The sequence below is a fragment of the Danio rerio genome, chromosome 17 (genome assembly GCF_049306965.1).
Source record: "Danio rerio strain Tuebingen ecotype United States chromosome 17, GRCz12tu, whole genome shotgun sequence".
In the NCBI taxonomy this organism is placed as follows: domain Eukaryota; kingdom Metazoa; phylum Chordata; class Actinopteri; order Cypriniformes; family Danionidae; genus Danio; species Danio rerio.
Genome location: NC_133192.1, coordinates 21,024,713 through 21,052,075, shown reverse-complemented (window position 1 = coordinate 21,052,075; position 27,363 = coordinate 21,024,713). Strand labels below are relative to the sequence as shown.

General features: G+C 37.2%; 2 protein-coding genes and 1 long non-coding RNA gene across 4 annotated transcripts in view; 2 read left to right on the top strand and 1 right to left on the bottom strand.

Annotated features, from left to right (window-relative positions):
* fmn2a (formin 2a) overlaps positions 1-6,551 on the top strand; it is an 80,049-nt gene extending 73,498 nt beyond the window's left edge. For both annotated transcript variants that reach the window (XM_021467387.3, XM_001333025.9), the window contains 4 exons: positions 3,316-3,367; positions 3,871-4,020; positions 4,326-4,407; positions 4,531-6,551. In XM_021467387.3, the coding sequence (XP_021323062.2) occupies positions 3,316-3,367; positions 3,871-4,020; positions 4,326-4,407; positions 4,531-4,557 (311 nt within the window). In that variant the 3' untranslated portion in view covers positions 4,558-6,551. The remainder of the gene's footprint in view (positions 1-3,315; positions 3,368-3,870; positions 4,021-4,325; positions 4,408-4,530) is intronic.
* A 6,543-nt stretch (positions 6,552-13,094) lies between these two features.
* The window catches only part of grem2a (gremlin 2, DAN family BMP antagonist a), a 27,831-nt gene continuing 13,562 nt past the window's right edge, over positions 13,095-27,363 (bottom strand). The window contains exon 2 of the mRNA XM_005158681.6: positions 13,095-13,793. Coding sequence (XP_005158738.2) covers positions 13,205-13,792 — 588 coding nt within the window. The 5' untranslated portion in view covers position 13,793 and the 3' untranslated portion in view covers positions 13,095-13,204. The remainder of the gene's footprint in view (positions 13,794-27,363) is intronic.
* The window catches only part of LOC141378553 (uncharacterized), a 27,020-nt gene continuing 14,862 nt past the window's right edge, over positions 15,206-27,363 (top strand). The window contains exons 1-2 of the long non-coding RNA XR_012393340.1: positions 15,206-15,493; positions 19,215-19,378. This is a non-coding gene — a long non-coding RNA (uncharacterized lncRNA). The remainder of the gene's footprint in view (positions 15,494-19,214; positions 19,379-27,363) is intronic.

Sequence of the window (27,363 nt, the reverse complement as noted above, 5' to 3'; positions counted from 1 at the left end):
TATACTAACTGATCGCCACCTCCTCACCCCCCGGTCACATCACCCTGCTCTACACTTACCAGTCTTCTCAGACAAACCCCACCTCCCCGACCTCATCGCTTACCAATCGCAGCACCATGCCCAGCACATCCCCACCACCCTCCCTTCATTTGCAAATCGCCAAATAAGTGGTGGGTTAAAGTTGGGTTATGCTTTTATCCTAATAAAATAACCCATCAGTTGTGTTTGTCAATTGTTTTTATTTCAAATTTGGGTTACTATAACCCAACATTTTTAGAATGCAGTGTTTTTATTAGTTGCTAAGGTGCTCTAGTTGGTTACTATGTGAATATCAATTGTTTCCTATAGGACTTTCTATTTTGTTGCTAGATGGCTTTATAGTTGCTATAGGCTGTTCTGGAAAGTTGCTAAGGGGCTACTAGGGATATATGTATGGTTGTGATAGCTTTGTATTGTGGTTGATAGGGTATTCTGGGTGGTTGCTAGAAAGTTACTAAGTGGTTAATAAGCCTTTCTTATTAGTTTTCAGGGTGTTGCTCTTTAGTTTTTAGCATGTTACGAGTTGGTTGAAAAATGGTTGTTAGGTTCTATAGACCCTTTTCTCATTTCCTGGTTTCTCAGTAGCGGAAGTCGTGATAGTTTTGAAAACTTAGAGCGCAGTGAATGGAAGAATACAAAAATAATTTTCTTTTACAATCTTATTTACTGAAACAATATAAGAAAAACTCCACGATGATGTTATAAAGATGTTCAGAAAAAGAAAAATAACATTTTGTGAGACTGATAGCAGCAGCCAGAGGAGAGAATAACGTCAAATTTACTCTCAGCCCATAGACGCTGCATTAAAAACACCTCAGATTATTGCTAATGTTTTTTTTTTTTTGTAATTTGAAGCAAAGGTGATATAATACATTCGTAAACATATAAATGTTCACGCATTTAAAAAAATCTAAATATTAAAAACTTTCAAGGATTTAAGATGCTGATGACCATAACAGGGTTGTGAAGAGTCCAATAAGTGCTGTCAGGTTGTTGTGTGAACTCTAGGGTGTTCTGAGTGGTTTCTAGCTGGTTGTCAAGTAAATGACAGTGATTTCCTTGTGGTTGCCAGGATTTTGTCATGTGGTTTCTATGGTGCTCTTGGTTATTGTGTTGTAGTTTATACAGGTTTGCCCCAAATCACGTTTATGCACTTTTCTATGACCTGTTATAGTATGAATATTCTAAGCGTTGCATTCACAGCAAACATCTAAAAAGAATAAGTGCACTTTAAACAGTACACAGATAAACCAATAAAATCAAGTGTGGAATGGAATGTTGAACACATCATACATTCAAAGGTTGTAGCTTTGCTAGTGGAAGAGGAAAACCTACTGTTGAATAAGGTGGGATTGCATCTGGGATGACACTTAACTACACTACTGGGGAAATTTGTCATTTGGGCTAATTACTTTATGACAATGTTAGAGGATTGCAAACATTTTGCTCTGTGGTTACTCTAGGGTGTTCTGAATGGTTTTTAGTAGGTTGCCAGGTGATTGATAAGAAATTCTTTGTGGTTTTCCAGGTGTTGCTTTGTGGTTTCTTGGGTGTTCTCAGTTGACTGCAAGGTAGTTTTTGAGGAATGGCCCAAACTTGTGGGATTTTCCATGTTTAGAAAATCTCGATGCTCAGACCAGTTTGTTATTTAAATTTTGATTAGAATGGGGTCTATATCAGTGGTTTTCAGGCTTTTTATCAATTCTGACCAATCAACGCTTGTCAATTTTACCGCCAATGGGGGTTGTAGGGGTTGTGCGGGGAGGAAGTTGCTAGACCATCAGTAAAAGACAAAACATTGTTGTCTCTCTAATTCAAATTTAATTTATGGAAAAATTGACAAAGCACTGCAGTGTTTGGGTGTTCAGTGGTTGTCTGAGATAATTAGTCTTATTGAAATTTGTATATTTCATACAAGCTGAAGCTGATCAGTCAATTCTTGTCACGTGATTTGCGGGATTCATTCAGCTGGGTGCATCTGGTCTGGAAGGTGCGAGTGCATCATGATGCTTGTGTGTGCAAACTGCGCCCCTTCATTGGAAATAAAGAACTTGTGCAAACTCAAAAAAAATGTGATATGCGAATGGCCACTAAAAGGCAGCCGTCATTAGCAATCTTCTTTCGTTGATCTTCTTGCACAGACATACTGAATTCACCTGATTTGTTGACAAATGGATTGGGGATCTATTCCATGGCAATTTGCGGATCCTTCACTGGGCATTTTCCCCTTAGCAAAGAAACTTTCCAAAGTCGCTTGTTTCTTACTCATTTTGCTGCTTGTGGGTAAAATTTGGGCACTCAAGTGACCGAGATGTAACCGAGAAAATATGTTCATTTTTCAAAATAAAAGATTTTTCGAAATAAAAGATAGTTCAGCCACGGATAATAAAAAAACTGAAATTATTAATGATTTCTTGTGCGGCCCGGTACCAGTTGGGTTAAGGACCACTGGTCTATATTGAAACAGTTAATAAACTTCAAACTAACAAATGTCAGTTTTTAAATGTCCTCATGTACCTGCCTCCATCACATAATTTCACATCTTTCCTCATGAAGTCAATTTGATGTTCATAGCACAAATGATGATGTTGGAGCCACACATCAAATTGCAATATGCTCAATGGCTCAAACACTTGAGTATGAGCTGTAATGGTAGCAATCACCGCTACCAATCATGATTTTCTAGAAAAACAAATGTATTGAGCAATGTTTTAAATCAGTTTAATGAGCTGTAGATCTCATGTTGGGGCCAGAGGAGGTGGGAACTGAAGTGATCTGTGTTTTGGGGATTCTCTGATTGCACAGAATTGTGGTTGCTGAGTGGTATGAAAAAGTGTAAGAACACTGGGCTCGTCATTCAATTTATTAGTGAATCACAGGAGACTCTCCGAGCAGCAGTAAATGAAGTGACACTGACATTACTGCGGTAATGACTTCAGAGACCTGCTTCTCGTTCTGCAGTCCAACTACAGTATGCCTCATCAAATGTTCACAAGGAGAATATTCACAAATATGATTCACAATGATCTCCTCTTTGATATTTCATGTCAGCGGATTACAGCGGGCTTACAGTCAGATTTCGAAGGGCTCATGTTTATCGTAAAAAATCATAACCTGAAAAGACCTGCGGTTTGTTTAAAACTGGGACAAATCTTTGATAGCATTTTTACGATAGCATGTTTCATTGGATGACAAGCAGTACATATACATATTTTAAAAGTATAAAACAACAGACGGTGTCACATTTACAATGTTTCTGTCCTTTTTCCCCCACAGCCAAAACAGAGCTGGAGCTCCAGGAAAAACAGCTCACTGACACGCAGAGGATGTAAGTATTCTTGCTGTTGTAATTGAGCCAGTTCTCTTGTTGACTTATTATTACTGCATCATATTGGTCATGTTTTCTCTGAGTGTGTCCGTCTCTCCTTCACTCTCTTTACTATGTATTTCCATCACTCCTGCTACTAATAGAGCGATTCACTCATATTGATTGACACTTAGAAAGTAGAAAGTAGATTGTCTCTTTTCAAAATTTTGGCTCTCGGAGTGGAATAAAAGCAAATATTACATGTCAATTAATTTGAAAGTTCTCTGTGTTCATCGTCTGACTGTCGCAGTTTCTTCAAATGCATACCAAAAGATTGCTGTGGGCGAAAAAGAAATTACACTTGTCGTTCTTTGTGTAAGAGCATTATTTTTACAAGCTAAAATTTCACATTTCACATGCTTGAAGCAAGCCGATCAATTTCACAATTCCTCAGTGTAAACTTTCTAATCTTATTTAGTAATATTTTGTTCATAGTGTCATGCTTTTCTCTGAATGCTCTCCAGTTTTCTGGAGCTGAGCGTGTTTTTCTCGGTCAAGCCTAAGGCGGGAGAGAAAGAGGTTTCACCGAACACATTCTTCACAGTGTGGCATGAGTTTTCATCAGATTTCAAGGAGCTGTGGAAGAGAGAGAATAAAAGCCTCCTGCAGGAGCGGTGAGGATTAATTTTCTTCTTGTTACCATTTTGTTTGTTTTATTGTCTTCAATTCATCTTTATTTTTTATAGCGCTTTTAGAATGTATGTTTTGTCAAAGCAGCTTCACATAGAAGTTCTAGTAAATTGAAACTGTGTCATTCCAGATTTCAGAGTTTAAGTTTAATTTAGTTCAGTTCAGTGGGGTTTAAATTTCACTGCTGAAAGTCCAAACACTGAAGAGCAAATCCATTGATGCTCAGCTTCACAAGTCCCAAACCAAGAAAGCCAGTGGGTCATTTTTTTTTTCTTTGTAAAACTTACAGGTTGAAAGCTGCAGAAGAGACTTTCAAACAAGCACGAGAGAAGGCTACCTACAACGTTAAACCTAAACAAGCATCAGGAATCGTAGGTTTTACTAACATTACAAACAAAAGCAAATTTCTTTTTAATGTCATTCACATTATAAGCTATGAACAACTCGTAAACTCTTGTTTATGCATGATGTTTTGTGGTTTTTCCCTCTCACAGAAAGCTAAGCTGGGCCAGAAGATGTGAAATTCTGCTGTACCGAATCACTCAAGACTTGTTTATGTGTCTGTTTGTTCTTTCTTTTTTTAAATAATAAGTTACTTCAGCGTAAACTTAATAGCCGTGAAATTAAATGTTTAATGTTATTGTATGATTGGAATACATTTGTCATTTCTGTATTTTTTAATAATGACAATCCAAGCTTGAAGTGCCCATAAAGTTCAGAAACTTTACCTGTTTGGTAACACTTTATTTCAAGGGGCATTGATAAGACTGACGTGACACCTTTATAATTATCACATCTATATAACACAAGTATGGAGTTTTTATGCAAGCTTATGACAATTGTAATTAGGTGTCATTAGTTAGGTTAGGTGTTTTTAAATGCAAAGATGACATTGTTTAAGATGTCTTTGTTATGACAACTTGACATTATCAAGACAACATGTCAAAAATCTGTCATAAACATGATTGCCATGAGGTCCTTATAATCATTCATTCATCCATTTTCTTTTTAGCTTAGTCCCTTTGTTAATCAAGGTGGATTGAAGTGCCAATCCAGCATTTGTTTTACACAGCAGATGCTTTTCCAGCTGCAACCCTTCAGTAGGAAACACCCATACACTCTTGCATTCGTTCTCATACACTACGGCCAATTTAGCTAATTTAATTCACCTAAAACACATGTCTTTTGACTGTAGGGGGCTCGAACCAGCGACCTTCTTGCTGTGAGGCGACTGTGCTACCCACTGAGCCACTATGTCACCTGTCTTATAATCTGTCATGCATATTTTCTCATCACTTTTTCAGTGGAACATTGAAATTTGTCATTAAAATTGTGAATACTCCATCAAATAAATAAAATAAGTAAATATGTAACAGCGTACTGTAGTTGAGGCCAAAAAAGATATGAATAGTCCTGTTATACAATTGATGATGCAGTTATAATGGCCTCATAACACACACAAATACATTACAACCTGTCTTTGTAATTTTCAAGTTGTCTTAACAAAGACATCTTATACAATGCATTTAAAAAGACCTAACTTAGCTAATGACACATAATAATAGTTGTCATAGACATGAAAAAACCTCCTTCATATTTATGATGTCATGTTGAGAATATAACAGTTTCATGAGAGTCGTATGAACCCCTTCAAGTAAAGCATTACTCCTTTTTAGGTCATAAAAATTACTGCAACATCTATTTAATCCTCTGGCAGAAGTGCTGTTCTGAAAAACATGCTCTGATTGGTTAACTACTTGCAGCCCTGTCAGAAATAAAAACAAGCCTCTACCATTACTCAAAAAAAGTAATGCCCCTTACCATATACTGCATGTCTATAAAAAAACATGTGTGTATGCCTATCAAGAGGGTATGAAATAAGGACAAGTCTAAATATTGTTTTGACCTTAATATAACTTGACAGTATTGTGACACATAAAGATGTATACATACATCTCTTTTGCCTTTGTTATGGCAAGAAAAGTATATTGACAGGAAGTGAAATTGGGGGGGTTTGCGTGTAGGGATTCAAACTCGGGACCCCCACAGTGCAGTTGTCCTCTATGTGATCGCAGTGTCTGCTAGGCTATCGGGTCTTAAAATTACCTGATCCTGAAATATGTTGTATGGTTAGTACTGTCGCCTCACAGACAGAAGATTGCTGGTTTGAGTCCCGGAATTTCTGTATGGAGTTTGTATATTGTCCCCATGTTAGCATGGGTTTCCTCGGGGTGCTCCGGTTTCCCTCATATTTCAAAAACATGCACTATACAGTAAGTAAACTGGAAGAACTAAATTGGCCGTGGTGTTTTATTGCGTGTGTGAATGCGAGAGTATATTGGTGTGTCCCAGTACTAGGTTGCGGCTGAAAGGGCATCCGCTCTGTAAAACAAATGCTGGAATAGTTGGCGGTTCATTTCGTTGTGGCGACCCCTGATAAATAAGTGACTAAGCCAAAGGTAAATGAATAAATGACAGGTTATCTGATCTGAAGAAAAATAAATTATTTTGGGGTTAGTTGTTTGGGAAGGTTTTTCTTTAAATTCATTCAAACATTGGCTGGGTCTGAAACTGCATACTTCTATACTACATAGAACGCTAAAATCAGTATGCGAGCCGAGTGGTATGTCCGAATTCATAGAATACGAAAATCAGTATACTTCCAGCGAGATTCTGGAGTGCACATCCCATGCATGCTGCGCTATCCCATGATGCCCCGCGAGCGAATTCATGAATGGGAGTAAAGCGACGCAACTGATGCAGGAAGGTCATGTGACCATGACAAAATGACGGATGTAGTACGTCCGAATTCTATTCATACTTTTCACATTCGTACTGTATAGAACTTACTTTTTTAATGGTTGGGTACGACGTTTAAATTCAAATGCAGTACCTACTGATTAGTAGGCAGTTTCGAACGCAGCCATTCATTTTCCTCTGGCTTAGTCTCGTTATTCATCAGGGGACACCACAGCGGAATGAACCGCCAACTTATCCAAAGAAAAACTCTCCTGAATGTGTAACTGGCATCACAACTGACAGGCAGTCTCCTCTATGTAACAAAATCAATAATCCAATTATTTTTGGCAGAAATTACACAACCAACCCAGGCTCATTCTGAAAACGTCGTCCCGTGGACGTTTTTGGAGACCGCGAAATACGTCCCGGGAAGTACGTATTTTTGCAGTTTTTGTTTTCACGAATCCGCAAGAGGCCGCTGTGTACGCTTTTTCGCGTCTTGAACGTCTCTTGCGAGTGCCGTTCGTGCCCGCGCTGTTCTTGCCAGATGCAGCTGTCAAAACGACCTTACGCCTGTCTGTCTGAATGACAAAATGATTGACGGTGCGACTGGCCAATCGGCTGACCCACCCTCCTCCTTCCCTAAACCCAACCAACGACAATTCACAAAAGCTGTCCAGAAAAAGAAAAGCACGTCTGATATTTACCACGTTTTTGGATTTTACCACATTTTCACCCTGTTATGAACTTGTTTGCTTTATTTTTTGGATTATTTTTTTTTGTTTTCTTACCTGATTTCTGGAACCGCTCTTCCACGGACTAGAACCCGGTCGTCATCGTCGTGGTCAGCCCCTCTCTGCACCTTCAGTCCGTCGACATACAAGGCAAGCTAACCGGACAAACTGGTTGCGGTGGGAAAGCCCTCCACATGGAGGTGAGCGAATGGAACAGCGTCACACCGCTCCGCAGCGTTCGCTTAAAAAAAATTAAATGCAGCCATACGTACCTCCGACCACATATTTTGCGGTCTCCAGAAACGTTCACGGGACTACATTTTCAGAATGAGCCTGGGTTGTTTTGCTGGAGGGATGAATTCCCTTTAAAATTAAAAATATAATTTATTTTCAGTTTTACAAATGCACTTTTTAAATATCTAATATAGTCAATAGCCGGCCCACAGAATATATAAACATGCACATTTATTTTTATATTTTCTGTAGTGAAGGATGTCATGTGTATTTACATGGTGTAAAATACCCTATTTTTAGGTGAAACGATAAAAGCCATAATATTTATCAATAAAAAAAGAGCAAATAAAAAAATCTGCCTTTGAACATTTATGCTTACCTGGCGGTCACTGCAATTTAAGAAGAACTGAATGCAAAAACTAATAACGAAAAAGAAACAAATGGCAATATCCAGATATAATATTTGTGTGTTTTGGTGGCTCATATAGAGGGGGCAAAAAATATACTGTAAATATAATAAAAACGTTACACCTAAACTATTATTTAAATAAATTTACACTTTTATCTATACTTTCATTTCCTCCACAGGTGTTTATCTACTTCAGGCCATGAAATTTACAGAGCACTGAGTCATATATTGTGAGATTCTGTTACAACAGAACTGTTTAATGAACAGTTGCTGAGAAACAAATTCAAATGTTTTGCCATTTTTCATTTTGTGTTGCTTCTTATTGCAAACTGATATTTTCTTATTATATTATTCTACTTTTTAAATATAGCCATGAACACATTTGCCAGCAAGCATTTTTCTTTCTGTTTAAAATATTTCTTAAAGACGTCTAAGCATTGCTTAAGTTATATAAGGAATGAATGACTACGCATGTCCCAATCCCAATTCTACCCCGTATCCCCTTAGCCCTTCCACTCACCCCTACTCCTCATTTTGCGCACTCAAGTGAAGGGGTTGGGGTGTTCCAATTCTCTTTAGCTTGAAGGCGTAGGGCTAAGGGGAAGGGGTAGATACCCCTTCAAACAGATATTTTTCAGAACCACAGTCAAAACCAAGGGGTAAGAAAATTTCCTGCAGCATGGATGCACACGGAAGTAAGAGGATGCACAAATTTGTATTTTTTGTCATTATTATGGGTTTTTCTGACACATAAGCATGTTTTTATACACTCATAACAGCCTTCATGTTTTACCGTCATGCTTTAAAAAAAAAAAAACAATAAAAAATGTGTAAATATTTGCTATCTATAATCCCTATAATAATAATAACTCCCGTATAGCAGTCCAACAACATTCTTTAACATCTGTCACTCGATAACACTCAAATACCCTGTCAGAAACATCTGGTGGCTGGGACTGACCTTTTTACAATGTCTGCTATAATGTAAATGTTGTTTTTTGTGTGTTTACATCGATGAATATGGCCGGGGTGTAAATGCACAGTACAGTTACGAGCTTATTGCCACATTATATCATTATGATTACATAATATATGCCATCAGTGATTTCCTGAAGATCAATAGCAAAAATAATGCAACTGGAATAACTTCAGCAGTTGCCATCATCTATCTCATATGAAGCAAGAGCTCACGATGACAAGTGCAGGTGCTGTAGTGCTGTCCCTTTTTTTTAAGCCGCCTTTCCACTGCACACGACAAGCGACAGACCAAAAGTCATTCATTTCCAATGAAGAGTGTAGTCCAGGAGCTGCGTGGAGCTCCGATCAACTCCTTATCTGGAATTTTCGGATCCGATTTGAGCTACGGATCTGTCAAAATATTTGAACTCCTGCGACTAGATCGTATATATATGACCAGCCTACCAGATGTGATGTATTTCAGTGTTGTCCAATCAGGTTCATGCACATGAGATGAGAAATAGGAGTTTTTCATTATTTTTTGAATCAGAAAAAAAAGTTTACAAATTCTATTATAAATATTTTGTTAAATTCTATTCATAAATGTGTAATACAAATATTGTTATTTTTTATCTTGTCTCCACATTTCCAAAATTGTTTTCAGTCTGTGGTGAGTTTCTAGTATTCATTCATTCATTTAACCATGGTGCATGCACAGAGAATAAAGGCTCTTGCTTTTGCACTTCTTTATTTCAGACACCACTGCGAGAATCCGCTTCCCATGGTGCACGACAAAACTGAATATTCTGTGCGACTGCCACAAAGGGGCGTATTCCAACAGTCATGTCCGAATGTCATGTGCAGTGGAAAGGCGGCTTTAGAGGTTAACTTTGAAGCCCTTCTCCTTTACACTCTTTTTCAAGGGGCAAGGGGAAGGAGAAGAGGTACAAAAATAGAATTGGGATTGGGCTTAAATCGGTCTAATGTGTTTTTTGATTAATAGTTTAGTTTTGGGCAGTTCTTTGACATCTATTAGATATTTTTCCAACATCCCAAGATGGTAAGTCGTCTATTAGATGTCTATTTAACACAAAATTGTTTGATGAGTTGTTTGTAGAGCAAGTACTGTAGTTTGACCGTTTTCTGTCGTTTATTACACCCATGTAATTTCTCTCATATGCACTATTTGCTCCCATAGGTACTAAACCAACTGCAAAATTAGCACACTTCCGTATTGCAGAATAGGGTAAAAAGGAAAATGAAGCAAAAGTCAGATTATAATGTGAAATAATATAGATTTATTTTTTAAAGAATGTTCATTATATACTTTACATATATATTTATAGAATTTCTATGGTTGATTTGTCATAAATTCCTTTATCTACACATTGTTTTTGCTATTTTGTTAAATATTGTCATTATGAAAATGTGTCTGTTAGACTTTAGGGTAAAGATTTATAAACATTACGGTTTATGTTGTGCACATTGTGAATCATCATAACTCATCATGACATACTAACAGGCTCAAAGTCTCTATGGGTTGGATTAAAGTGGGCCCAGACTAGACGAACTGAAACCAACAACATCATTTCCATCAGATTCAGCAAGTCCAATGGCAGCACCAAGTCAAAATATAGTTTATCCCCCACTGTCCTTAGTCAAAATAAAGTGGACCCCCCTGTAATGTCGTGTCGATAAGGTCCAGAGTCACCCAGTGTCCTTTCATGTCTTCTCCTGTCCTTCATTAGCGCTGATGTAAACAACGGCTGGTAAAGGTAAGACAAGATGTTGTAGATAGATGGTGGTCAAACCCTTTCCACTGCTTTCAAGTAACAAAACTAAAAGAGTGCAACAGTGTTCGTCCATTTTGTTGATCAGTGGCCTTTCTTCTGGAAGTATTTGTCCCATAAGTATTTTAAAACACGTTAAAAAATTATATAAATAAATACACTGCAAAAAAAAAAAAAAGGTTCATCAAGAATATGTTTTTAGAAATAATAAATCAAAATTTAGTGATTTAAAAAAAAAAAACAAGCTGATTAATCTGCCAATGGGGTGTGAAAAAATTATATTTTATAAAAAAAAATTACCACATTGGCAGATTTTTGCTGGTTTTAAAGAAAATCCAACTTAAGGTAGATATTTCTGAAAACGTTTTACTTGTCTAAAAAATACTTTTAATTATGTTATTTTTTGGCTAACAAGAAACTAATATTGTATGAAAAAAAAAAAAAAAAATATATATATATATATATATATATATATATATATATATATATATATATATATATATATATATATATATATATATATATTTGCAATGCGATAAATCCTTAAATATATTGATTTGAAGAAAACAAAGTTGCTCAATAATTTGACCAAAAAAATTTGACAATATTGCAGGGAAAATTAAGGGAAAAAATATATGTCTAAATACACTGTAAACAAAAAAAATAGATCATGTCAACATATTTCTATGTTGAAAAGAGGCTAACCGTGCTTCAATTTTATTCAATTCAATTCACCTTTATTTGCAAAGCGCTTTTACATTGTAGACAAAACATTGTCAAAGCACCTTAAAAGGTCATAGTAAATTGGAACAGTGTAGTTCAGTTTTTTAGTGTTTAAGTGTAGTTCAGCTCAGTTCAGTGTGGTTTCAAAATCACTACTGAGAGTCCAAACACTGAAGAGCAAATTCATCGATGTGTATTTGAAAGTTAAAATTTAGTTAAGATACAAATGAAAAATATATATTTTTATTTACAGTGTTTACAGTACATGTGCGATTTCTGAATGCCAGTAAAGCAGCTCATTCACTTTCCTTTGGCTTTGTCCTTGCCTCATTCACCACAGCAGAATGAACCGCCAATTCCTCTGGCATATGTTTTACACTGCAGATGTCCTTCCAGCTGGTGAACTTGTATGAAACACATACAAACACAGAAACATGCAAACTCCACACAGAAATGCCTTCTGGTCCAGCTGGGACTTGAACCAGCGACAGTGCTAACCACCGAGCCACCATGCTGCCTAAAGCAGCTCAACGGATGCTGTCAAGTCACGTGACAATGACAACATGACATTTGCATTTCATCATTCCTCCATCCATTCTGTGAGGTGACGGTGGCCCAGTGGTTAGCGCTGTTGCCTCACAGCAAGGAGGTCGCTGGTTTGAGTCCCGGCTGGATCAGTTGGCATTTCTGTGTGGTGTTTGCATGTTCTCCCTGTGTTGGCATGAGTTTCCTGGGTTGCAGCTGGAAGGGCATCCACTGTGTAAAACATGCTGGATAAGTTGACGGTTCATTCCGCTGTGGCGACCTCTGTTGAAAAAAGGGATTAAGCTGAAGGACAATAAATGAATGAATTATTTAGAGAATGTGATTTGCAGTGCATTATGGGAGTGGCTGATTCTTTTGGTGCACTTTTTATCTAATCATACAGAATTATGGTATGGTAATGTAGTTTTTATCATGTGGAATTCTATCCTGTCAGACACAATGCAAGCTGATGTCTTCAACAGAATCATTTAGTTACTTGTAGCCCACAGTAAGACTTAAAAGGTAATAAGCTGTCACAAAAAAAAAAAAAAAAAAAAAAAAAATATATATATATATATATATATATATATATATATATATATATATATATATATATATATATATATATATATCCCTTAATAAGAAAATGAATAGGATTTCTACTTCCAGAACCCGACTGTTGCACTCTACAGAGAATCAGCACTGCTGAGGTAAAGCAGGAGGACAGACACTCCATGTTTTGATAAGGAAAAGCTTTCAGGGGGTCAAAGATCAAACATTGTTCATTTAAAACACAATTGACAGTTTGGGTTTCGTATGTAACAACTCTCAGCTCTTTCGTATTGTCAAGAAAAGAAGAAAAAAATCCAGCTTTGTTTCGAACGCTGCTCGGCAGCTATTAAGTATTCCCGCTTAGCATTCTGTGGTAGAGTCCAGACATAATGAAGGTGGCCAGGCCTCTGATTAGCTGTTGTCTTTGGCACATTTCACACACTGATTGTCAGGCAGCCACAGTTCTTTTTCCCCCGAAAGGAACACCCTAAATCATTGTTTCATCTCAGTATGCAGCATTGACATTAACAGACACACATTTGCACTGCTTGATCCGCTGCACTTTCCGTTGGCGGTATGGCGGCTGCAGCCCAGGACAGTGAAGCCGGACGGTGACTGTGGTTATCCGGCTCGGTCGACAGAAAGCACAGGACTGGAATGAAGTGGTGTGGTCTGGTGTGGACGCTGTTTTCCGACTTCTATGTGAGCTTTGAGATGTCAGGTGGCGTGGGATGTAGAAGGAGTTACACTGGCCGTAACAGAACCGGTTGATAACGGTTCGGCTTATGCAGCCCTCCAGGCTCACAGTTTGGCGTAACGGCTGTGTTTTACACCAGTCACTCTTCAGGTACTTGCGCTCGGTGACCACCAGAGCCTCACGACTCGATGACAGCATGTCATGTTTACCCTTCTGTCGTCGTGCTGATGCAGTATGCTGAGGCAGTGATGCTAGTGCATGGGATGGCGATGATAAATCATTGCCCTTTAGCTTGTAAGGGGAGGGGATGGAACCTTGAGGACGTTGCTTCTTGGTCTCTGTAGATGCGAATAAGGTCCATGCCAAAATGGCAGGTATTGCCAGCTTCCAGAACATTCTGGGAAAAGATTCAAAATAGAACAAAACTTCAGTACTTCTGTTAGAGAGGCAAACACATTGTCAAATGCAGATATACTCGTTCAGGCTTAATTAACTTTAAACCTATCACGGTAGTCATGATTTTACAATCAAGCAACGCAACTGTTTTTTTATTTTATTTTATTTTATTCTAGTCCACTTTCCACAAAATTATTATTCAAATACTAATTAATAATTAATAACCTTTTTTTTTTTTTTTCCTTTTTTTTACTAAAACGTACATTTATACAAATGCAACTCAACACATAAAACAAGTGCTTTCGGAATAATTATAAACCTTCAAAATGTTTTTGAACCATTTGTTTTTTGGCTTATTCCTGGAATCAAGTATTTGGCTTGAAGTGTATTTGGCAGTGTATCAAACTGCCAAAGTCATCCCATTTCGGTAAGACATGGCTTTTTGTACATTTTAATGGTTTACACCTGGAGAGATTTCTGTGAAGCCATGTATCGCTTAACTCACCTTAAACAAAACTTGATTGTTTATTAAATAAATTTTAAGACTTTTTCAGTGACATATGTTTAATTAAAATGAGAAGTCCTGCACAAAGCTAACATAACAAGGCCTACAAATTAATAAAATAACCATATTGAACCTGTAAATTTCAAATGTAGGATCTGAAGGTAGCCTTTAACCAATTCAACTAAGTAATATATTTCATATACAGTAGCTAAATTATATAACTTTTTGCAGGTTTTGATCTACATTTTTGTTTTATTTACTGTTGTCAGCAGGCTCCAAGTGCTAAACAATACATGATTATGCAAACGTATCTCAGTTGATGCATAGTTTTAAAATCTCAGTCATCACATAATGATCATATAGCTAACATACGCCATTATTCATAATCCATAGTCCAATCTGTCATTTGTATTCATTAAATCATTGTCTTTTGGCTTAGTCCCTTTATTTGTCATCAGGGCTCACCACAGCAGATTAACCGCCAACTTATTCAGCATAGGTTAAACAGCAGAGGTTACACCCATACTAGGTTGCCCTTCCAGTTGCAACCTAGTACTGGGAAACATCTTTATATTCATTACGACCAATTTAGTTTATTCAATTCACCTATATCGCACGTCTTTGGACTATGGAGGAAACCGGAGCACCCAGAGGAAACCCACATGAACTCTGGGAGAACATACAAACTCCACACAGAAATATGCCACTGACCCAGCTGGGACTCAAAACAGCAACCTTGCTGTGAGGCTAGTGCTAACCACTAAGCCACTGTCACCCCTCGCAGTTTTTATTATTTAAAAAAGTATTATTTAGCAAAGAAGAAACCAAGTCTATCATTCGTTGCTTATTTTGCTTTAAATGTAGGCTATAAAGTAAAACTTAACTAACCAAAATGTACTGCAGCCTACATAACAACTGCAACAACATGTAGCCTATAGAACTACATTACATGCAAACTAAAAAGAACCAAATAAAACCGTTAGCATGGGATTAATTGTGCTGTGTGTTTCACTGAAATTAATCTGCTAATGATTTGTTTCGCGCCATTTTTAAGTAGTAGCGGCATCAGTTTTGTGCAAAGTAGGTCAGAGTAGTTTAGGACGACATTCCGTCAGATTTCACATGAGCAACACGTAAAAGCACAGTACACGGAACCTGACGTCATTCTTAAGACACGGACGCGGCAATAAGTAAAGGTAGGCTATTAAAACCACTTGTAGGCTACTCACTGGACATAGCCTATCCTTAATGATAAACTTGTATATCAGCGTTTACTTTTTTTTACAGCAGTTTGTCTGTTCCTAAAAATCAGCGTGGTACTTATGTAACGCTGATAAGGTTAAACCCTTTGTCTAAACCCTCGATAATGTTTATCATGGCGCCCTCTGTCAGTTTTACTATAGATAACGGTCTGATAACCTCTGACTTTTCTAGTACTACAACCACTGGCATTGTCCGTTTAATTCATGTTCTCTCTTCTCATGACCAGCATCTTCTTTCATCTTGTCTGCTGGGTGGATTGAGGGAAAAGCCAGAGTATTTCATGTATTTAAAAGAAGGGCTTTCAATAGATTTGTTTTAATGTCCTAAAGGCATTTCTTAGGATATGAGTGTGTTTTCAGGAAAGACTAACCAGAAAAGCTCACACAAAGCTTGGAACTAAACAAGACCAGAAAGTTACATAAACGATTGTTACATCCTTTTTATACAATAAAACAGCAGAGTTAAAGAATATTCAAGTCAAGAAAACTTGCCAATCGTTCTTCCAAAGATGGAAAACATGCAGCCTACATGAAACATAACAGACCTGCTTGTTTGGGTTTTTGTTTAAACCAAGTATTTTAAATTCCATTTAAGGAAGCAATTCATCCAAAATGTTACATTCATGATATTTACTCTCCCGCTTGTCATACTAATTGACTTTTTTTCTACAAAGGACTGAACCACTCAATTTGGAAAAAAAGATTCAAAACACAATATTTGAAGTCTTCTGAAGCTATAAGAGAAGTAAAGTGGGCATTGCTATTCATAGAAAATCTTGGCATATTTTTGAACACAGTCTAATGCTGTGATGTCTAATCTTTTAACTAAATCATTAAATATTTACAAACCAATCTGTAAGGATCATTTAGAAATGGGATCTGAATCTCAAATTTAGCTCACAGTAATAAAAAAAAATCACAGCTCAACTTTCTTATTTCTTCTTCTTCTGACAGTATCAGATTGTCTTGTTGCGATTAATTACTGAAGGTATCATCACGGTAGTGGTATTATCATGATATTGACCTAAGCTGCAAAAAAGATGACTTTACAGAAAAACAAACATTTTTTTTTTTGCTTTGTATTTATGTTTAGAGTAACCATGTTTTGCTTCAAGCAAATTAAATTGCTAAAGGATGATAAAAGTAACACTTTACAATAAAACCTAATGAGAATGGCCAGACAGATTTTGCAAACATTTTTTACTATTTCTGTGGAGAATTTTGTAAAAAAATCAGTGGTTTTACAGGGTATGCAGAATTGCAGGATATGCTGAAATGTTTTGAGACGAACATAACTAAAAACTTAATGTATGAAATAAAAATAATAGCTTTTATTTAATGTTTACAATGCAAATCCATCTAGATAAACTTATTTGGTAAACAAAGCAAGTCTATAACATATATCTACTAAAAGACAGAAAATATTACTTTAAAAACTGTATTGTAAATACATTTTGTAAATAATTTTATATTAATCAATAATATTACACAAATAACTTTAAAAAATGAATACATATAAATTAACACAAGTGAATAAATAGATTTATTAATGGGCTAAAAATCTGTGGATTTATTCACGTGCAGATTCCATGTGAAATAAAAAATAATAGCTTTTTAACTTTGATTTAGTGGTTACATTGCAAATCCATCTAGATCCACTTACAGTATTTGGTAAACAAGGCAAGTCTCTCATTTAATATATCTACTAAAAGACAGAAAATCATACTTTACAAACTGTTTTGTAAAAAAAAATCAAATGAACACTTTCATATGTCAATATTATTAATGAAATTAATTTTAAAAAGTAATCATTACAAATGTACACACATAAATAAATAGACTCAATGATGGGTTAAAATTTTGCAGAAATCTGCAGATTTCTGCGTGTGCAGATTCTGTTTGGGCCTTATTATGGATTATTTCATATAATAAAACAATTACGACTTTTGAAATTACTGAAACTAATTTAAAAACTGAACAAATAAATTTACACTCATTTACACAAGTAAATTTATAGATTTAATGATGGGCTAAAAATCTGCGAATTTCTGCGCATGCAGATTCCGTGTGGGCCCACTCATGAGCAATCATCAGTCAATGCATTACAATCAGCAGTGAGAAATAGCTTTATTATTATAGTTATGTTATCAATTAATTAAAAAATTCAACTGAATTTTATTAGCTATGGATAGGGCCAGACAGAATCTGCGGACAAATGTAACCATTTCTGCATAGAATTTTGAAAAAAAAAAAATCAGCATATTTATGCGGAAATTATTTTGTGAGTTTTGTAAATAAAATCATAATATATGAAATAAACAATAATAGCTTATTGACTTTTATTTAATGGTAAAATGCATATCCTTCTAGATCCACTTATTTGGTATATCTACTAAACCAACTAAAAGACAGAAAATAATACTTTACAAACTGTATCGTAAAAAAATCAAATGAACACTTTTATTTTAGTCAACATTATTAATGAAAATAACTTTAAAATGCAATAATTACAAATGTACACACGTAAATAAAAAGACTCAATGATGGGCTAAAATTCTGAGGAAATCTACAAATTTCTGCACGCGCAGATTTCGTGTGGGCCTAGTTATGTTAACACAACAAAAGGTAGTCAATTTGAAGAGTACACAAGGGTTAAATTAACTGATGTTAACAAAAGGGACAGAGTTAATGAACAACAGTCAGAATTGTCAATGCACAATATCAATATTTTGCATGATCATTATCATAATACCCAGCAAACATTTTTTGTTTTTAAAAGATGTCTAATGGATGTCTAATAGAAATCTAAACATAGTCGTCTTGGTTAAAACAAGGCTAAATTTGGGCTGTTAGTGAAAATCTAATATACATCTAAGAATAGGCCAAGATAGTCATCAAATAAACAGAAATAAATGGCTACACATATAAAGTCTGTCTAATCTAACAACTAGTTTCGGCTATTCTAGATGTCTATAAGATTTTCACTGACAGCCCAAGTTTAGCCTCGTTTTAGCCAAATTGTCTATGTTTAGATGTGTATTAGATGTCTATTAAACACAAAATTGTTTGCTGGCTACACTTAATTATTGAATATCTTCATACGACTAAAATCCTATGACTTCATAAGACTAAAATCAGTCCTTAATTCCCCATTCATTGTAACTGCATGGAAAAGAACGAGCAAACAGCATTTCTCCAGAATTATTTTTGAAGCATGAAAACGAGAAAGTAAAAGACATAAATACGTGTGAGCAGCCCCTTTAAGCTCTATAAATCTGGGTTACTGTGGAGAATCAGCTACTTCTGAGGCTACAGTTAGCTGTGACTCACACGGCGGCAGAAAGGAATGGATTAATCATCCGTATCTCCCTCCGTCAGTGTCGCCGGCAGCCAATAATGCTGTTTACTTTTACACCAGTCCCAGAATGCCATGCAAATAAACAGGGCCGCCCATCAAAAGGGAACGCCACAGAAGCCATGAGGTTACGAGGAAGTGGCCTTTATGTCTCTGCTGAGGCAGGGTTAAATAATGAGGGCTTTGCTTATGCCAGTGGTGAGATATGCAGGGGACATGTAAACAGTGGGGAGAGCACCATGTGAACATTATTAGATCAGGATGTGGAAAGTTTAGCAGTCTTGGGTTTCTCTCCTTCAGATGACCACAGGCTAACTAGAGGACTCGGGTTTACTGGTAGCATCGAATGACGTGTGAAGAAGCAGGGAATGCTGGGATGTGACAGTGACTCAGAGGCCTGTGACATACATACACAAACATCGCCAAGCTCACTTGTCCATACCTGAGACTGATTTCAGATCACTGTGAGTGAAAGTGAAGCACACACACACACACAGACACAAGGGCTATAAATCTCCCCTGAGAAAAATTGCGGTTTGGAGATAATGACAGTGTCTAGTTGGAACACATGCAAGAAAATAAACACAAACCCTTCTATCTCTCTCCCATCTGTCTGTGTATGTGAGAAAGTCAGAGACAGATCATCCACACTGTTAAAATAATGTGTGAATTTGCAGCGTAAACTCTCTGCCTTTTTTTACACTTTATTATTGCTGAACTGAATGCTGTGGCTTTGCTGTCATATCGCAGATGTTTGCTGGTAGCTTTTGGTAATTAGATAGGTAAATCAGTATGCTATTTACAGCAATATCCTTGAAATCATCATAATGAACAACAGTTTAAAGTCAAGAGAAAGTGACGTGAAACCAATTCTTGGACTTTGTCCTGCATTTTAACATCAAAGTGGACTGCATTAGATTGATGGAATTGAATCTGCATTTTTTGAGTTGCAAGTCCAATTCTCTGACTATTCGGCCAAAAACCACCTCTTTATAGGGAAGCTGCTTACTGCAGAGCCAATGGGTGAAAACTGATGTCCAGCTCCACCTCACTGGATGTAATGGGTGGAGCTAGACAGTTCAACCACACATTAACCTTTACACTATTGCTAAACATAGGCTGTTTCTCAATGTGCGCTCTTCAGCGATCTTGCGTCCTAACATCATCATCAACTGCCAAAGTTCAGTTCCAAGACTCAAGGCCGCAAGAATGGAGGACGTTTGAAATTTCCCCTGATGTGTTCTTGATGCCGAGGACACATCGATGACTTGAGTACAAAACTCGCAAAGTCCCAGAAAAGTCCCAGACGTCATTGCAGTTGATTAAAGGCGGTTGGAGGCGCAGCATTTTATATAGATTAATTAATAAAGTTCAGAGATATAACTTATTTGCCTCAGGAGCTTCCCTAAATGAAATGATGAATATAAACTAACATGAAAATCTTTATAAAGACATAAACACATAAAGAGTGTTTATTTGCTGAAACTCTTATTAAAATAATTTTTATTTGTTCTCTGCAACGTATATTTGTAAGGTCTTTATGCATAGTGTATATTGTGAAAAGGAGAAAAACTATAAATCGTTGTATGAATGCTGTAATGTTTAAATATTTTCCGTTAAAAATGCGTGAAGGTCATGTGACCATCAGGAAAAACGCAGCATCTCACTTTTCACAGGATGCATTCTCTGTTCTCGCAGTCTTCCGATTTCGTTTTTCCGAGGTAACCTGGCAAAACCGGTCTCAGAACGCAGATCCATTCTCTGGGTTGTTGGAATTAAAAAACAGCCACTGTCCAGTAAAATGGAGCTGTATTAGTTCTGCAGTGAGCCCTACTTTTTCATATGGTTAAAGGGGACCTATTATGCCCCTCTTTACAAGATGTAAAATAAGTTTCTAATGTCCCTAGAGTGTATGTTGGTATACAATATGTGAAGTTTCAGCTCAAAATACCCCAGAAATAAGATTTTATAAGTCTTTGAAACTGCATATTTTAAGTGTGGATACAAATTGTGCCTTTTTTTTTGTGATTGTTGGATTGTGCTATTTTGAAAGTGGGCTGGGGTGCTACTTATGCCTATGCATCAGCATAGCAGCAAATTCAAAACAGGAATAAAGTTATATCTGAAAATGTTAAAAGATGTGGTTCTGAAGAAGGCAGACTATGGAGACTACATTGTTCATTTGTGCATCCTAAAACCCCACGTTTATAATTCACTTAGATAATGACATTATCTTCAGCGGGTATGGTGAAAACTCTAATGGCTAATGCTTTTTCTTAGTGCTGTTTATGTGATCATTAGAGATCATCACTTTAACTCTTGTGACATGTACTAAGGGAGAATTGTTATATAATGTTACTGCAGACTGAGTGTGATTAATAATAGAATCAATTAATGTTTGTCCAATACCATTAGAGACTGGATATATTCACACACTATAGCTACACAACTGTAGCTATACAAACCCTTATAAAAGTGATTTTTGCATAATTTTTAGCCTTAAAAGTTTATTTACCTGAAATTATATGGCCTTAAAATATAATACAATTCATTTGAAAAAAAAAAAAAAAAACAGCACCATTGAAAATAGCACAGCATTTATTGATCATAATTAATAGTCATTTTTTAAATTTAATTCATCAATTAATTGTTTGTTTAAAACTGAGATAACAAACTAATGTTAACTAGATTCTTAAAGTTTGAGAACAAACTTTGAGGCTGGCTTGTGAAAGCCTGACGGTAATAGTTTATTTAGTTTAAACAGTTTTAAAAAGTATGAAGAGATAGATAGATAGATAGATAGATAGATAGATAGATAGATAGATAGATAGATAGATAGATAGATAGATAGATAGATAGATAGATAGATAGATAGATAGATAGATAGATAGATTAGCATGTTATTACCATGATTTTAACGTGAAATAGCATGTTGTTAGCATGATTCTAGCATGAATTAGCATGTTACTAGCATGATTTTAGCATGAATTAGCATGTTGTTAGCATGATTTTAGCATGAATTAGCATGTTACTAGCATGATTTTAGCAATAATTAGCATGTTGTTAGCATAATTTTAACATGAATTAGCATGTTGTTAGCACGATTCTAGCATGAATTAGCATGTTGTTAGCATGATTCTAGCATGAATTAGCATTTGACTAGCATGATTCTAGCATGAATTAGCATGTGACTAGCATGATTCTAGCATGAATTAGCATGTTGTTAGCATGATTCTAGCATGAATTAGAATGTTGTTAGCATGATTCTAGCATGAATTAGCATGTGACTAGCATGATTCTAGCATGAATTAGCATGTTGTTAGCATGCTTCTAGCATGAATTAGCATGTTACTAGCATGATTCTAGCATGAATTAGCATATTGTTAGCATGATTCTAGCATGAATTAGCATGTTGTTAGCATGCTTCTAGCATGAATTAGCATGTGACTAGCATGATTCTAGCATGAATAAGCATGTTGTTAGCAAGATTTTAACAAGAATTAGCATGTTACTAGCATGATTCTAGCATGAAATAGCATGTTGTTAGCATAATTCTAGCATGAATTAGCATTTGACTAGCATGATTCTAGCATGAATAAGCATGTTGTTAGCAAGATTTTAACAAGAATTAGCATGTTACTAGCATGATTCTAGCATGAATTAGCATGTTGTTAGCATGCTTCTAGCATGAATTAGCATGTGACTAGCATGATTCTAGCATGAATAAGCATGTTGTTAGCAAGATTTTAACAAGAATTAGCATGTTACTAGCATGATTCTAGCATGAAATAGCATGTTGTTAGCATGATTCTAGCATGAATTAGCATTTGACTAGCATGATTCTAGCATGTATTAGCATGTGACTAGCATGATTCTAGCATGAATTAGCATGTTGTTAGCATGATTCTACTATGAATTAGCATGTTCTTAGCATGATTCTAGCATGAATTAGCATGTTGTTAGCATGATTCTAGCATGAATTAGCATGTGACTAGCATGATTCTAGCATGAATTAGCATGTTGTTAGCATGCTTCTAGCATGAATTAGCATGTTACTAGCATGATTCTAGCATGAATTAGCATATTGTTAGCATGATTCTAGCATGAATTAGCATGTTGTTAGCATGCTTCTAGCATGAATTAGCATGTTACTAGCATGATTCTAGCATGCATTAGCATGTTGTTAGCATGATTCTAGCATGAATTAGCATGTGACTAGCATGATTCTAGCATGAATAAGCATGTTCTTAGCATGATGGATAGATAGATAGATAGATAGATAGATAGATAGATAGATAGATAGATAGATAGATAGATAGATAGATGGTGTGCGAGCATGAGTCAAACAAGCCAACCACCGCCTCTCTACGATGTTCTGATGCTGAGATATAGCTGCTGTTATATCGTTGCTAGGTTAGTCTGTTTTGTTGCTATGGAGTTGATTGACAGCTTAGACTGATGATGTATCAAAGCTTCTTGCCAGTATGAACAGTTAAAAACAACCCCCATGTCTCTATCACACTGCAGCATGACAATATCAGTCTGAACCTCTTTAATGGCAGTCTATGGGACAGTTGCTAGGGTGCAGTATCTGGTTGTTAGGGTGTGGCTAGAAAGTTAAAAGGACATCAGTGATTGGCTGCTGGCTAGACTGAGTTAAATGAGCTCAGCCATTAGTCTGTAGGACAGTTTGATGCAGAGTTATGAGCTCACAAAGTTTGATCCAATGTAAAGTCAATGAGAGTCTTTTGCAATGGAAGTCTATGGGATGGTTTCTAGGGTCCAAAAGTGGTTGCTAGGGCGTGGCCAGAAAGTTTAAAGGTGATCAGTCATTGGCAGTTTGATAGTCTGAGTTAAATGAGCCCAGTTAGAAGTCTGTGTGACATTCTGATGCGCAGTTATGAGGTCACAAAGTTTGATCCAATGTTACGTCTATGGGATTTTCCCGACGATCCCGGGACGTTTTTCGGGAAACCGAAAGTCGGATCAGTCGGAAAGGATATAGCAACTCGAGTCAGAATAGTTCGGAGGTTTGACCCAAGTTTGATGGTCATAGCTTGAATGGCCTAGGACGAGATAGAGTTTAATTTTTAGTCTCAGAAGAAGAATAATATAGAACTAGATAGTAAAGTTTGAGGACAAACTTTATGGTGGCTTGAAAAGCCGAATCTGAAAGTTTGAAATGGTTTTAAAGTGTAAATAGCATGTTAGTATGATTTTAGCTTGAGGTAACATATTACTAGCATGAATTAGCATGTTAGTAGCATGATTCTTACATGAATTAGCATGTTGTTAGCATGATTCTAGCATGAATTAGCAAGTTACTAGCATGTTTCTAACATGAATTAGCATGTTGTTAGCGTGATTCTAGCATGATTCTAGCATGAATTAGCATGCTACTTGGATAATTCTAGCATGAATTAGCATGTTAGTAGCATGATTCTTACATGAATTAGCATGTTAGCATGATTCTAGCATGAATTAGCATGTTACTAGCATGATTCTAGCATGAATTAGCATGTTGTTAGCATAAATCTAGCATAAATTAGCATGTTACTAGTATGATTCTAGCATGAATTAGCATGTTGTTAGCATAATTCTAGCATGAATTAGCATTTTACTAGGCGGTTGCTAGGGTGTTTTAAGTGGTTGCTAAGGTGGTGCCAGGCAGTTGCTAAGGTGGTCTGACTAGTTGCTAGGTGGTTGATAAGGTGTTGCTAGACGGTTGCTAGGGTGTTTTGAGTGGTTGCTAGGTGGTTGCTAAGGTGGTGCTAGGCAGTTGCTAAGGTGTTCTGACTAGTTGCTTAGTGGTTACTAAGGTGTTGCAAGGTGGTCGCTAGGGTATTCTGAGTGGTTGCTAGGTTGTTGCTAAGGTGTTGCTAGGCGGTTGCTAGGGTGTTCTGAGTGGTTGCTAAGGTGTTGCTAGGTGGTTGCTAAGGTATCCTAAGTGGTTGCTTGGTGGTTGCTAAGGTGTTGCTAGGTGGTTGCTAAGGTGTTGCTAGGCGGTTGCTAGGGTGTCCTAAGTGGTTGCTAGATGGTTGCTAAGGTCTTGCTAGGCGGTTGCTAGGGTGTTCTGAGTGGTTGCTAGGTGGTTGCTAAGGTGTTGCTAGGTGGTTGCAAAGGTGTCCTAAGTGGTTGCTAGGTGGTTGCTAAGGTGTTGCTAGGTGGTTGCTAAGGTGTTGCTAGGCGGTTGCTAGGGTGTCCTAAGTGGTTGCTAGGTGGTTGCTAAGGTGTTGTTAGGCGGTTGCTAGGGTATTCTGAGTGGTTGCTAAGGCGTTGCTAGGTGGTTGCTAGGGTGTCCTGAGTGGTTGCTAGGTGGTTGCTAAGGTGTTGCTAGGTGGTTGCTAGGGTGTCCTGAGTGGTTGCTAGGTGGTTGCTAAGGCGTTGCTAAGCAGTTGCTAGGGTGTTCTGAGTGGTTGCTAGGTGGTTGCTAAGGTGTTGCTAGGTGGTTGCTAAGGTGTCCTAAGTGGTTGCTAGGTGGTTGCTAAGGTGTTGCTAGGTGGTTGCTAAGGTGTTGCTAGGCGGTTGCTAGGGTGTCCTAAGTGGTTCCTAGGTGGTTGCTAAGGTGTTGCTAGGCGGTTGCTAAGGTGTCCCAAGTGGTTGCTAGGTGGTTGCTAAGGTGTTGCTAGGTGGTTGCTAAGGTATTCTGAGTGGTTGCTAAGGCGTTGCTAGGCGGTTGCTAGGGTGTCCTTAGGTTACAGAGTGAACTTGAATGTGGTTGGTTGTCTTAGTCAAATGAACCAACCCCCTTGTCTCTATGACACTGCTATGCAAAGATATGCATCTTGGCCTATTTTAATGAAAGTCTATGGAATCAATTTGGGGGCGTGGCTTGTGAGCTTTATTATCATATTGAGATGCTCATTGGTTGTCTGAGTCAGATGAGCCATCCCCCAAGTCAATAGGACACTGCTATGCAAAGATATGCATGTAGGCCAGTTATTAACATGAGTCTAGTATGAATTAGCATGTTACTAGCATGATTCTAGTTCAAATTAGCATGTCATTAGCATGTTTCCAGTATGAGTTAGCATGTCATTAGCATGATTAGCATATGAGTAGTATGTTGCTAGCATGATTGGCATGTCATTAGTATGTTAGATTTATAAGCATTTGATAGCACAGCTAATTACATTATATAGGACAGTTGCTAGGGTGCAGTATGTGGTAGTTAGGGGTGTGGCTAGAAAGTTAAAAGGCCATCAGTGATTGGCTGCTGGCTAGACTGAGTTAAATGAGCTCAGCCATTAGTCTCTATGACAGTCTGATGCTGAGTTATGAGCTCACAAAGTTTGATCCCATGTTAAGTCAATGAGAGTCTTTTGTAATGGAAGTCTACGGGACAGTTGCTAGGGTGCAGTATGTGGTAGTTAGGGGTGTGGCTAGAAAGTTAAAAGCTCATCAGTTATTGGCAGTTTGGTAGTCTGAGTTAAATGAGCTCAGCCATTAGTCTGTATGACAGTCTGATGCAGAGTTATGAGCTCACAAAGTTTGATCCCATGTTAAGTCAATGAGAGTCTTTTGAATGGAAGTCTACGGGACAGTTGCTAGGGTGCCATAAGTGGTTGCTAGGGAGTGGCTAGTAAGTCTAAAGGCCATCAGTGATTGGCTACTGACTAGACTGAGTTGAATGAGGCCTGACTCTAGTCTGTAGGACAGTCTGATGCAGAGTTATGAGCTCACAAAGGTTGACTCAATGTTAAGTCAATGGCAGTCTTTTACAATGGAAGTCTATGGGACAGTTGCTAGGGTGCCAAAAGTGGTTGCTAGGGAGTGGCTAGTAAGTTTAAAGGTCATCAGTTATTGGCTGCTGGCTAGACTGAGTTAAATGAGCCCAGTTAGAAGTCTGTAGGACAGTCTGATGCAGAGTTATGAGGTGACAAAGTTTGACCCAATGTTAAGTCAATGGGAATTTTGGGAATTTTCCGGGTCGTTTTTCGGAAAACCGAAAGTCGGATCAGTCGGAAAAGATATAGCAACCCGAGTCAGACCAGTTTGAAGGTTTGACGAAAGTTTGAGGTATGAAGCTTGAAAGGGTTAGGAGGAGATAGACTTTAAAATTAGTCTCAGAAGAAAGAAGAAGAAGAAGCAGAATAATAATAAGTTTAAGTGAGATAACAGTATGTTGGCTTTTCAAGCCACCATAATTAAAGCTGCAAGCAGCGATGATAGGGACCTCGCACCCGGGCTCACCGCCGCCCGGTGGCCTCAGGATGACAGAGAACAGCGAACAGTAATAATTTAAGCCATTATATTTAAAAAATCTGAGAAAATCACCGATTTATGCCAAACCTCCTCCTCTCAGCAGGTGGCGCTATGACTGTGACTCAAGATTGGCATGTAGATGTCACCAGGAGAGGAATCTTATCAATCATGTGAAGTTTCAGGCAGATCGAACATTGTTTAGCTGAGTTATAAGCCAAACTGCCTTTTGTCAGCAGGTGGCGCT